Source organism: Felis catus, chromosome D1 (genome assembly GCF_018350175.1).
Source record: "Felis catus isolate Fca126 chromosome D1, F.catus_Fca126_mat1.0, whole genome shotgun sequence".
NCBI classification, from domain to species: domain Eukaryota; kingdom Metazoa; phylum Chordata; class Mammalia; order Carnivora; family Felidae; genus Felis; species Felis catus.
This window is the reverse complement of record NC_058377.1, coordinates 46,876,906-46,889,045: the sequence shown is the minus strand read 5'-3', so window position 1 is coordinate 46,889,045 and position 12,140 is coordinate 46,876,906. Positions and strand designations below refer to the sequence as shown.

At 38.3% G+C, this 12,140-nt stretch overlaps 1 protein-coding gene across 10 annotated transcripts in view; it reads left to right on the top strand.

The window, feature by feature from the left end:
* CCDC83 (coiled-coil domain containing 83) overlaps window positions 1-4,966 on the top strand; it is a 68,120-nt gene extending 63,154 nt beyond the window's left edge. For 9 of the 10 annotated variants that reach the window (XM_023239363.2, XM_023239361.2, XM_023239362.2 and 6 more), the window contains 3 exons: window positions 896-972; window positions 1,497-1,699; window positions 4,744-4,966. In XM_023239363.2, coding sequence (XP_023095131.1) covers window positions 896-972; window positions 1,497-1,699; window positions 4,744-4,905 — 442 coding nt within the window. In that variant the 3' untranslated portion in view covers window positions 4,906-4,966. The remainder of the gene's footprint in view (window positions 1-895; window positions 973-1,496; window positions 1,700-4,743) is intronic. The other variant, XM_045038670.1, reaches the window with a different exon arrangement.
* Window positions 4,967-12,140: the final 7,174 nt, after the last annotated feature.

Here is a 12,140-nt window from a genome sequence, read left to right as displayed (position 1 = left end):
TATAAACATAGATATTGTATGTAGTTACATTATTTACTTGAAACTTAAGCATTTTGAAGAACGCTTTATTCATGTTCTTTAAATAATTGACAACCTGTAATCCAGGGGCTTCACCCTGACTGCTGAGCTGCTAAGCATGAGGGGTGGTTTGACTATCGACAAGAGTGCAATTCATGCTGTCTTCGGGAAAACTTCATGGAAAAGTTACATGGAGCTTTCCAGACATCGTATTTTCTGGTTGCAAGTTCAGTGGGCGCTGCAAAGCAGAGAACAGGATTAAACACATGCCCAGAGAGCTTCAATAGCAGACGTACAGCTCCCCAGGCTTGGAGCTGCAACATGGCACTTGGCGACAGACAGCACCTCGATGTCATCTGGGATTCTTGCTGCTTGTTGTCCTTCTCTTTCCCTCTCCATCTTAAAACCACTCATTCAGGCCACGGCTGTTGCTCACCTGGACTACTACAACAGCACCCTAACTGGTGCCAAGCTCACTTTCATTTCCAGAACATTAAGTGTGTCACTCCCTTATCACACAATGCCCTTCCTCACCCCAAACTCTTCCCTGGCAAATAGCCCCTGGTTCTTCAAGACTCCACTCAGGTCCCATCTCCTCCTGGAAACCTTCCCTTACCTCCTAAAAGCTCAACCAGGTGCGCCTTCTCTCTGTGCCATAGCACTTCTCACACTACCCCCATCACCCATCAGGGTACAGAATGTCACCCTAAAGTACTGTAAGTCCATCTGCCACCCCCTTGGGCCTCATGCTTCTCCAGGGGAGAAACTGTCTCAATTTTCATCTGTGTGTCTCCAGAACCTAGCAGAGACACAGACACCAGTGACCAGATGGTACAATGTTTGTTGACAGACTGCTTTTCTCATTTGTTCTTTTTAGGCGACTGTATCTTACTCAAGCTGCTGGACAGACAGTGACACCTGAAGTGCCTTTGGAGTTGCCAGAAACATTTAAAGGTATTATTTTATCGTAATGGTGACAGGTTTTTTTTTTTTTAAATAACAAATACTTATTGAGCATCTATGACAGGTACCTCGTACCCAAGAGCTATTCAGGGAATAGATATGTGCCAGTTTCTCCATATTTCTCTTCTCCTTGCAGCACTTGTCCTAACCCACCTCCTTTCTCTAGTCCTGTTTTCAAATTCAAGTCACCACGTTTCACGTGGTGTATGTAATTCAGTATTACATAAATACTGGTGGAGAGGGATGGAGTGCTGTCTATACTGTTGTATTTCTGGGTTCTAATTTAGCCAACCAACCAAAATAACAACACACACGAGTTACCATATGATTACCAAAACCTGTCAGCTAAGAGAATGGAATAAACTTGGAGGTTCTAAAAATGGGGCTCACTCTCACATTAATATATAGACTCTACATTCCTCAAAGATCTTTCAAATTAAAAATGTGACAAAGTGTATATTGCATTTTCATTTTTATCTGTCCCAAAATAACCAATCTCTTTGTATTTATCCCAGAAGAGTCAAAATTGCAATCTGTAGAAGTAAAAAGTGGAAACACGATGAGCTCCTCAGCTGAGAGCTGTGCTTTATGTGTCACTCGTGAGGATGGGACCAGGTACAGCAAGGACCTGAAGACAGATGAGGAAAGCGACTCATGCACAGGGTTTGGGGCCTCTGATATGAAATACTTACTGTATGAGGATGATCAGGATTTCAAGGTAAGATTCATGCAAAAAAAATTCTGACTACTAAGAGAATGCTGTTTTATTAATTAATGGAGAAAATTAACCTATAATACAGATATTGAAAATTTCTGTTTGCAATTATTAGTAAAATTGGCCCACCATTCACATCTCTCATTAGACACAATTTTCACTCCTACCCATGTGCAATTTGCTGCGTATATTCACTAATAGAGTTCCATTCCTAGTATACAATGTAAGTTATCTAATGCCATATAACAAATCATCTCCAAACTTAGTGGCTTGTAACTTCTGTGGCTTATAACTTCTTTCATAACTTCTGTTGGTTAGGAATTTGAGAAGGGCTCCACTGGACACTTACTTCTCACTTGGGCCCTGAGGAGTTGCAGTCATATGTCAGCTGGGGCTGCAGTCACCTGAAGGCTTGGCTAGAGTAGGAGGAGATCCACTTCCAAGGTGGCTCACTCACATGGCTGGCAAGTTGATGCTGGCCAAGCTGGGACCCTCAGTTCTTCATCACACGGGCCTCTCGTGGGGTGCCTTTATTGTCTCTTGGTTATGGTGTCAGGCTTCTCCCAGGACAAGCAATACCAGAGACCAAGGTAAGAGCCGCAATATTTTGTACGACTTAGCCTTGGAAATCACACACCATCACTTCCATCATATTCTATTGGTTGATGTAGTTACAAAGCTCCACCCAAGGGGAGGGAATGTAGCTCCTGCATCTGAAAAGACGAAGGAGCATCATATTCTAAGAAAAGCATGTGGGGGGTGCCTGGGTGGCTCAGTTGGTTGAGCGTCTAACTTTGGCTCAGGTCATGATCTCACAATTCATGGGACCAAGCCCCACATCAGGTTTTGCGCTGACCATGCAGAGCCTGTTTTGGATTCTGTCTTCCTCTCTCTGACCCTCCTTCTCTCCCTCTCTCTCCTTTATATATATATATATATATATATATATATATATATATATATATAAAGAAATCATGTGGCTCTCTTCCACTGTAACCTCTTTTTTTTTCCTTCCCCTCCCCCATGGGTTTCTGTTAAGTTTCTCAGGATCCACCTAAGAGTGAAAACATGGTATCTGTCTTTCTCTATATGGCTTATTTCACTTAGCATAACACTCTCCAGTTCCATCCATGTTTCTACAGATGGGTATTGAGGAGGGCACCTTTTGGGATGAGCACTGGGTGTTGTATGGAAACCAATTTGACAATAAACTTCATATATTGAATAAATAAATAAATAAATAAAAGACAGAGATTGTCACAGTGGATCAAAAAACACAACCCAACTCTATGTTGTCCACAAAAATACACTTAAATATAAAGACCTGTATAAACTGAAAGCAAATGGATAGAGAAAATAGACCATAAAAAAAAAAAAGAAAGAAATCATGAGGGACAGGATACCTATTACTGTGGCCATCACTGGAAAGTACAAACCACCATATACACCATATTAGGTGAAACCTGGAGTATCAAAGCTTTTTAATTTTAAAACCTTTTTGGTATATTCCAATTACTCCCACATCTATCCCTTGCTATCTTCCTTCTTGGTACTACTAATAACTTTAAAAGTCATCCTAGAACTTAGGGGGCACTTGGGTGGCTCAATTGGTTAAGCATGTAATTCTTGATTTCAGCTCAGGTCATGATCTCTGATCTCTGTCTCTCTCTCTGTCTCTTTCTTCCTCCAAATAAATAAATAAACTTAAAAAGATCAAAATAAGAGTTCTCCTAGAACTTAAAATCTGGTAGGATAAAATGAGGTATGAAAGCAGAAGATACTGAAAAAAAAAATCAAACAAAAACCATTTTAGCTAACTACAACTCAGTCCTGCTAACAACAAGTGACATTTTTTTTAATGTTTATTTATTTATTTTGAGAGAGGGAGAGCATGTGCAAGCAGGGGAGGGACAGAGAGAGAAAGAGACAGAGAATCCTAAGCAGGCTCCACGCTGTCAGCATGGAACCCAATGTGGGGCTCAAACCCACAAACCGTGAGATCATGACCTAAATAGAAATCAAGAGTCAGATGCTCAATAGACTGAGCCATCAGTAAATCAGATTTCTGTTTGTTGGTATCTTAAATTACAGTTAGTTTGGCAGAATATGGTAAGCTTTCTTATACAGTGGACATTGGTCCTGTGAAAAGTGAAAATTCATGGAGAATTTTCTCAATATTAGAATTTTTATAGTCGAAGTAACCTTTGCCAATCCTTCCCATTGTTCTTGAATAATATAGAAAACTCTGCTGTGTTTATATCCTGGCCAGCAGAGGGCTACATATATACAGCTAACATTTTCTTTTACCAATTAAAGACCTTGAGAGAATATATCTCCCCATTCTAATTGGTGCCCCTCATCCAACTCCCTGAAAAACAAGCCTGTCAGCCTTGCTGCCTGCCCTTTGGGAGGTCTTGCCTTACATTCCCCACTGGGTATATAAGTGTATTTAGTGGTTTTTTGTTTACAGTGGTTCTCATATTTCACTTGTTATTCAGTCAAAGGACAATGAAATGTCAGATAAAGGCCAACTATAATAAAGGAAACCTATTTTTTTTAATGTTTATTTATTTTTGAGAGAGAAAGCAAGTGGGGGAGGGACAGAGAGAGAGTGAGACAGAGAATCCCAAGCAGACTCTGAGCTATCAGCGCAAAGCCCAATGCAGGGCTCAAACTCACAAACCACAAGATCATGACCTAAACTGAAGTCAGACACTCAATTACTGAGCCACCCAGATGCCCCAAGGAAACCAAACTATTAAGACTGGTAATTTGTTGGGGCACTTGGGTGATTCAGTCGGTAAAGTGCCTGCCTCTTGGTTTCGGCTCAAGTCATGACCTCACAGTTCCTGACTTTGAGCCCCGTATCAATCTGTCCTGCAAGCATGGAGCATGCTTGGGATTTCGCTCTCCCTCTCCCTCTACCCCTCCCCACCTTGCTTTCTCTCTCTCTCTCTCAAAACAAACAAACAAACAAACAAACAAACAAACGACTGGTAACTTGTTGAATAACCTCTCATATTCTCTTCTATATCTGTTTATCATAGGATTATGTCAACTTGGGTCCCCTCCAAGTGAAGCTCATGAGTGTGGAGAGCAAGAAGATGCCCATTCATTTTCAAGAGACAGAAATTCCAGTCAAATTCTGTGAAGATGTCAAGAGCCCAGAAAGCTATATCACATACAAAATGATGAAGTCTTTTCTCTAAGACTAAAAGCTACAAAGTAAAAATAACAACTTTTCCTTATAAATTTTCATTGGGAACTGAAGTATATCACTTGCCCATTTTATTTACACTTTGGCCCATTATTAAACCAGTTGTTATTTTTAAAGGTCATAATGATATTTAAAATCCAAGTTCTAAGTATTCAGTTGTTCATTTATCTGCATGGCATGAGTGACAAAAATGAAAGTACACTTTATATTTCCATATCCAAGTATTCAGAAGCATGATAATGGGCCCTAGATGGTTTCCAAGTTTCCTTACCACTTAAAAATCTGCTGATTAATCTATCATTCCAACATGAAATATTTCATTTAGAAATTTTCTAAGACAAATTTAGAGGTTTGCATAGCACTTACAAATCTTTCTCTCTGAGGGTGCCAGTCCACAATTCAAGACTATTCTTCTTTCATCTAACACTATTTATAATAAATACAAAACACTTCGGAAACAAATAAACTTGAGGGTGATAATTATTGTATAAAAATATTCCACCACGGAGCACCTGGGTGGCTCAGCTGGTTAAGTGTCTGACTCTTGATCTCAGCTGAGGTCATGATCTCAAGGAGCCTGCTTGGGATTCTCTCTTTCCCTCTCTCTCTCTCTCTCTGCCTCTCCCCCACTCGTGCACACTTATTTATTCAAAATAAATAAACTTAAAAAAAAATTCCATCAACAGTGAGATCCCTCTCCTCTCAGCTCTAAACTCAGTCTAAACTGTTGAGTCCCTGTTCAAGACCATTACCACTTCCCTCTTACGGGTGCCGCAAGCCAAGGACTGTGACCACGCCTGAAGTTGACATCAACACTCCATTTTAAAGCTACCTTTACTTATAAGGCTTTTACAAGGAACATGTTTTAAATATAAGGCCAAAGATAGAGAAAGAGAAAATCAGCAAAGCCAAACGCTGGTTTTTCGAAGGGCTCATTGAAATTGATAACCCCTAGTAAGACTAATCAGAAAAGAAAACAAGAAACAAATGAAAAAGGAAACATTGCTACAATGTTACTGACACTATGAAAAATATCATGAGAGGAAATGAAGGGAAAAAAACTTTTCCCAATAAAATTGACAACTTCGATGAAATGGAAATGGTTTCTTATAAAACATTTCTGAAAAACAGGAAGAAATAAAAATTCTGAATAGCCCTTGATCTATAAAAAATATCTAATCTGTACTTAAAATTTTCCCAAGAGGAAAATTGCAAACCTAGATGGCTTGCTTTACTGGTGAATTTTTCCAAATATTTCAAAAAGATTTAATAGCAAACATACACAAACTCTTTCAGAGAACAGAGAAAAAAGAAACACCTCCAAATCATTCTATGAGGCCAATATAATTCTAACACCAAAACCTGGCAAGACATTACAAGAAAAGAGAATTACAGACCAATCTCTCTCATGAATATAGATGCGAAATCCCTGACAAAATATCAGCTTATTGCATCTAGTAATACATATTTCATGATTAAAGAATGCAAGGTTGGTTTAACATTCAGAAATTAGAGTGTAAACACAAATAGAACCAGTGGATTATATCAATGTCAATATCCTGCTTTTGATATTGTACTTTACTTTTGAAAAATGATACTATTGAAGGAAACTGGGTAAAGAGTACACATGATCTATTCATATTATTTTTTTAAAGTTTTAATTATTTATTTATTAATTTATTTAGAGAGAGAGTGAGCAGGGAAGAGGCAGAGAGAGAGGAAGAGAGAATCCCAAGAAGGTTGTGTGCTGTTAGTGCAGAGCCTGATGTGGGGCTCAACCCCACAAACCATGAGATCATGACCTGAGCCAAAATCAAGTGTCAGACGCTCAACTGACTGAGCCACCCAGCACCCCATATCATTTTGTACAATTGTGAATTTGTGAATTTATGTCTTAAAATTTTTAAATCAAGGGTATAAAGAACAAAAAAATAAAATAAAAATCAAGGATATAATGAATGGAGCATAGGAGGTAATTCATATGATCATCTCAATAGGTGCAGCATTTGATAAAATTCAATACTGTGAAAAAAAATCATAATAGTATGGTAAAATTCTCAGCAAACCAGGAATATCTAAAGAACACTATAGCTAATTTTAATAGTGAAATATTAAATATTTTCCCACTGAGGTCAGGAACAAGACACACATGTTCACTCTCACACTTCTATTCAGCAGTGTTTAACACAAGTGGAGGTTGGAACCAGTTCAATAAAGGCAAGAAAAAGAAGTTAAAAGCATAGAGATTAGAAAGGAAGAACAAAACTATCTTACTTATAGATATCAGGTTTCTGTAAGTAGATAATCCAAAGTAATCTACAAATTAGTAGAATTTATAAGTGAATTTAGCAAAGTCACAGGGTACAAGGTCAATAAAGGTCCATTATATTTCTTTAAACCAGCAGCAAACAATTGGGAAAAAGTCAAATCATTTATAATGACATCAAAAACATCAAAATAAATATGTCTAATGAAATATGAGCAAAATTCTATGCTGAAGACTGTGCAACATTGTTGAGAGAAATTCAAGACTTACATAAATGGGGTATAGAGACATATACAATCATAATCATTGGGAGATTCAAAAGATTCAATTGGAAGATTCTTAACAGAGTTAAGATGTGAGTTCTTCCTATACCTGTAGACTCAGCCGATTTTTTTTCTTAGAAATTACTAGTTTCTAACATTGTTATGGAAATCTGTAGCATAGGCAATAGACCTATGATAGCCAAAACAATCTTTAAGAAAAACAACAAAATTGGAGAACTTATTATCAAATTGCAAGAGTTTTTCTTTTTAAGTTTATTTATTTATTTTGAGAGAGAGAGTGAGAAAGAGAAAGTGCAGGCAGAGGAGGGGCAGGGAGAGAGGGAGAAAATCCCAAGCAGGCTCCCTGCTGGCAGCACCAAGGCTGACACAGGGCTCAAACTCACGAACCATGAGATCATGCATGACCTGAGCTGAAATCAAGAGTCAGATGCTCAATGGACTGAGCCACCCAGGTGCCCCAAATTGTAAGACTTTTAACATTTCAGTAATTAAGACAGTGTGGTATTGGGCCAAGGATAAAGAAAAAGTACAATGGAACAGAATAAAGAGTCCAGAAACCAACCCACAAAATCTCTTAAATTCTGACAAACATGCCATTATAATTTGGGGAGAAAGGAGTTCTTTTCAATAAAAAAATGATGCTCAGGCAACTGTATATCTATATGGGGAAAAAAATGAACCTTGACACCTACATCATACCATACCCAAAAAATCAATTCAAAGTGAATAAGAGACCTAAATATGGAAGGTAAAACAATTCAAGTAGGAAATAGAGTATCTTCATGTTCCCCTTTATACACCCAACAGATCCAATAATTAAGCCTATGCTTGAATTAAAATCTATACCTGGTAGGTGGGTAAATGTGGATTTGGCAGTGTTCCAAAAGTCCCCTTCCCCAAGCCTACTGCTTCCTATGTTACCTACCTTTTTGGGAGGAAAAAGGGACATAAAAATCACCAATCATATATTGACAAATTGAATTTCATGAAAATTAAGATCTCTTTTCATGAAAAGATACCATGAAGAGTCAAAAGACAAGCCACATACTGGGAAAATATATTTTCTATACATATATCTAACAAAGAAATGTCTAAAATATATAAAGAACTTTTACAAATCAGTTGGAAAAAAGACAACCATTTTAGGAAAAAATGGGCAAAAGATTTAAATTGGTATTTAACAAAAGAGTATATCCTAATGACTAATGAACATAAAAAGAAGATTGGTATTAGTCATCAGGAAAAAGCAAATTAAAACGATTAGATACAACTATACACCCACTAGAATGGCAAAAATTAAAAGTTAAAAATAGCAAACATTGACAAGGATACAGAGCACTTGAACTATCATATAATTGTTGATGGGATCATAAATTGGCACAAGCACTTTGGGATATGTTTGGCAGTATTTTATTAAAGCCGAACATATATATATGTCATGATCCACCACTTCCACTCTTGGCTTAATATGGAATAGAAATGAGTGCTTATGGGGCACCTGGGTGACTTAGTCTGTTGATAATCTGACTTCAGCTCAGGTTATGACCAAGGTCATGGGAAGGAGCCAGTGTCAGTTTCCATGCTGAGCATGGAGGCTTGCTTAAGACTCTTTCTCTCTCTCTCCCTCTGCCCCTCTCCTCTGCTCAAGTGCTCTCTCTCTCTCTCTCTCTGAAACAAAAACATTTTTAAGAAATTAAAAAAAAAAAAAAAGAAATGAGTGCTTCTGTTTACCAGAAGACATGGGTAAGAATATTACCAGCAGCTTTACTGATAGTAACCAAAAATTAGAAACAACCCTAATGACTATCAGCAGAATGTGTAAATAGTGACTGATACATGTGTATCAATATATATCAACCTATATACAGGCACATGGTGGAACAGTATACAGCAATGAAAATGAATACACAACTACCAAATGTAGCCACATAGATCAATCCTATACACATAAAATTGAGTAAAAGAAGGCAGACACAAAACAGAACATATGTTATGATTCCATTTATGCAAAACAGGACAAGCACACTAACCTTAATGACAGAAGTCAGGATTGTGGCTACTTTTGTGATAGGGAATGCCTAGGATGGTATAGGAAGGAGTTTTCTGGTAATCCTGATCTGAGCGAGTGGCAGTTAACATGGATGGTTCACTTTACAAACATTAAGCAGGACACTTAAGATTTGTGTACTTGACTGATATAATACTTTAAAGTTATCTCTCTGATGGGAATTGAGGAGGGCACTTGGGATGAGCACTGGGTGTTATATGTAAGCGATGAATCATGGGAATCTACCCCTAAAACCAAGAGCACACTGTATACACTCTATGTTAGCTAACTTGACAATATTTTTTTAAAAAGTTACCCCTCCCTCCCCAAATATCCCTAAAATACCCATCTTCCAATCAGTTCCATAAAGTAACAGAATGGAAAGGCCATGCTTATGTCTTGCAGTGTGAACGGAAGCAACAGTGTTTCCTGACTGGAAGGCAGAATACTTTGTTAGGATGGTCTTTCAAAGGTCAACAGAAACAGAAATGCCCTTGGAAAAGTTAGTAACAATATGGAGTGGATTTGCCAATTTTCTTTTTAAGAAAGAAGGGTAAACTTTTTATAGATAAGACTTATCTTTACTTTTCTCTGATAGAGGAGGAAAACTTACTGCCTTTCTCCTGGGACAAATCAAAGAGCTTCCAGTAAATTGACAAAGAAAGGCTATGTGACAGCTCGTTGGTTTCAGTAGGTCAGCAGAAATTGACATTGTTTTTCTATCACTCTTGGAAAGTTCAGACCATGAGATTATGAAAACAAGCCAGGCATAACATGGTAGGACTCCAGCATTAATTTATTAGTTGTGACAATTTTTACTTTACAATGTGAATTTGAATCGTAAGAAAATATCAAATGGCTAAAAGTCTTGTTTGCTGCCAAGAAGATGTCAGAGTAGAAAAGGCATCCTTTGGAAAAGGAAAGGGAAGAATGTTCTTTCCTTCTGTTAGTATCATTTCTTGCGTTTAGAATTTGCAGAATAGCACTATCTCTAAAAAAAAAAAAAAAAAAAATCTGCAGTTTTTTTTTTTTTTTTTAACAACTCAAACTGTAAAACAGTATAGGTGTGATAACTTTCTTAGATGACGACATTCCAGAGCAAATCTCAAAAACGTTGCCTACTACAGCGAACTTCCTACAAGTGTCCCTCATTCAATGAAATGTTTATCAAACAAGGCCCTCCAGCCACGCACTGTGTGTAAGGCATTCTGGAGGCAAAATGAAATTGCCCCTTTCTTCAAGATGCTAATGGGTGCAGAGAACTGCTTTCGCTCTTCATACCAGCAGCAAAGGAGGAAGCAAGAGAGGTGAGAGAAGACAGGACAAGATACTCTAGATGTGGTGGGTGGTTGTATTTAACTTACAATATTCTATTTTTAGCACCATTAATAATAACTTTGGAAAAGAAATTTAAGATGAGTTTAGGAGGATCTTATGCTTTTTGTGTGGTTTCAGTTTTCAGAATAACCAAGCATGTGAGTTTTATATGTTGCTGTTCAAGATTTGAGGGGCAGAAGGGTAGAGACTGGTGGTCAGCAGCTTTAGCTTCAGGCTGGGAAATTGCTTTTTTGGAGCTAGGGATTAGATAAATCTGGAGAAATTAAGGAGGTGTAGAGATGAGGTAGAGTGTGGGAGAAAACATTTTGTGGAGTCAGGCCAGCTACCTTGAATCTTGGGCAGTCACTTAACTTATTTTAAGCCTGGTTTCTGCAACTTCATTACATGGACCTAATTCTCCTATGGCAGGATTATTTTAAGGATTAGAAAGAGTACATGTAACCTGCACATACTGGACATGCAGGATATGGCAGTTGAAATAATGACTGGCACTTAACGGTAATCACTGGCAGTAAGGCCCAAGAAGTCTTTGCAGAGCATTCACTACAAAGGCATAGAGAGTGCCTGGGTCCCATCCACCGGATGCTGTGAAGCGCTGACCTGTCTCTGATGGTAGCTGTATGAAGGGGTTCATTCTGTCCTGGGTGGCTGGGGACAGGGACTCAGCTGCCACCTGGCGTGAGGGCTCCAAGAGGCCATACCCAGCCTCTGCCAATCAACACCTGGCAGTAGGGACCAGTAGTAAACCCATTTCCAAAATTTTCATGAGTGTGGGGGAGGCAGGGCATGGCACTGTGGGCCAGCGGTTAACATTTTTGTTTCTTTTTGAATCTTCTAGCCAGACACTAGAGCCATTCAGGGAACAAGGAGGCCAGGGGATTTTTGTGGCAATAAAGGGCTGTTTGTTAAAGGCCCGCTTGATCCTTCCTTGTTTTACTAGAGCTCAACACAACAGTTTCTCTGTATTTTTCTTGGAGTAAAACTGGCTTTTGCACTAGCTGCAAGGAAATGTGCTCTCAAAGCAACAGAGGCTTTCTAAATATTAGTGACTTTAACTCGGTTAAGTATTTCCATTTCCTATTCCTGACACTTTATGAGGCTCAAGTTCCCTGAAAGGCTGCTTTTTTGGACTGTGACTTGGTTGGTTATGTTTTAAGTCATTCTGTTCTTAGGATCTGAGCGTTAAAAACCTTCAAGATGCCTTTAAAGAAGCATAAAGAAATGTTTTCAGATTTCCAGCAGAGTGAATGAGTTTGAAAGGGACCACAGATTCAGATATCCTCACAGATTCT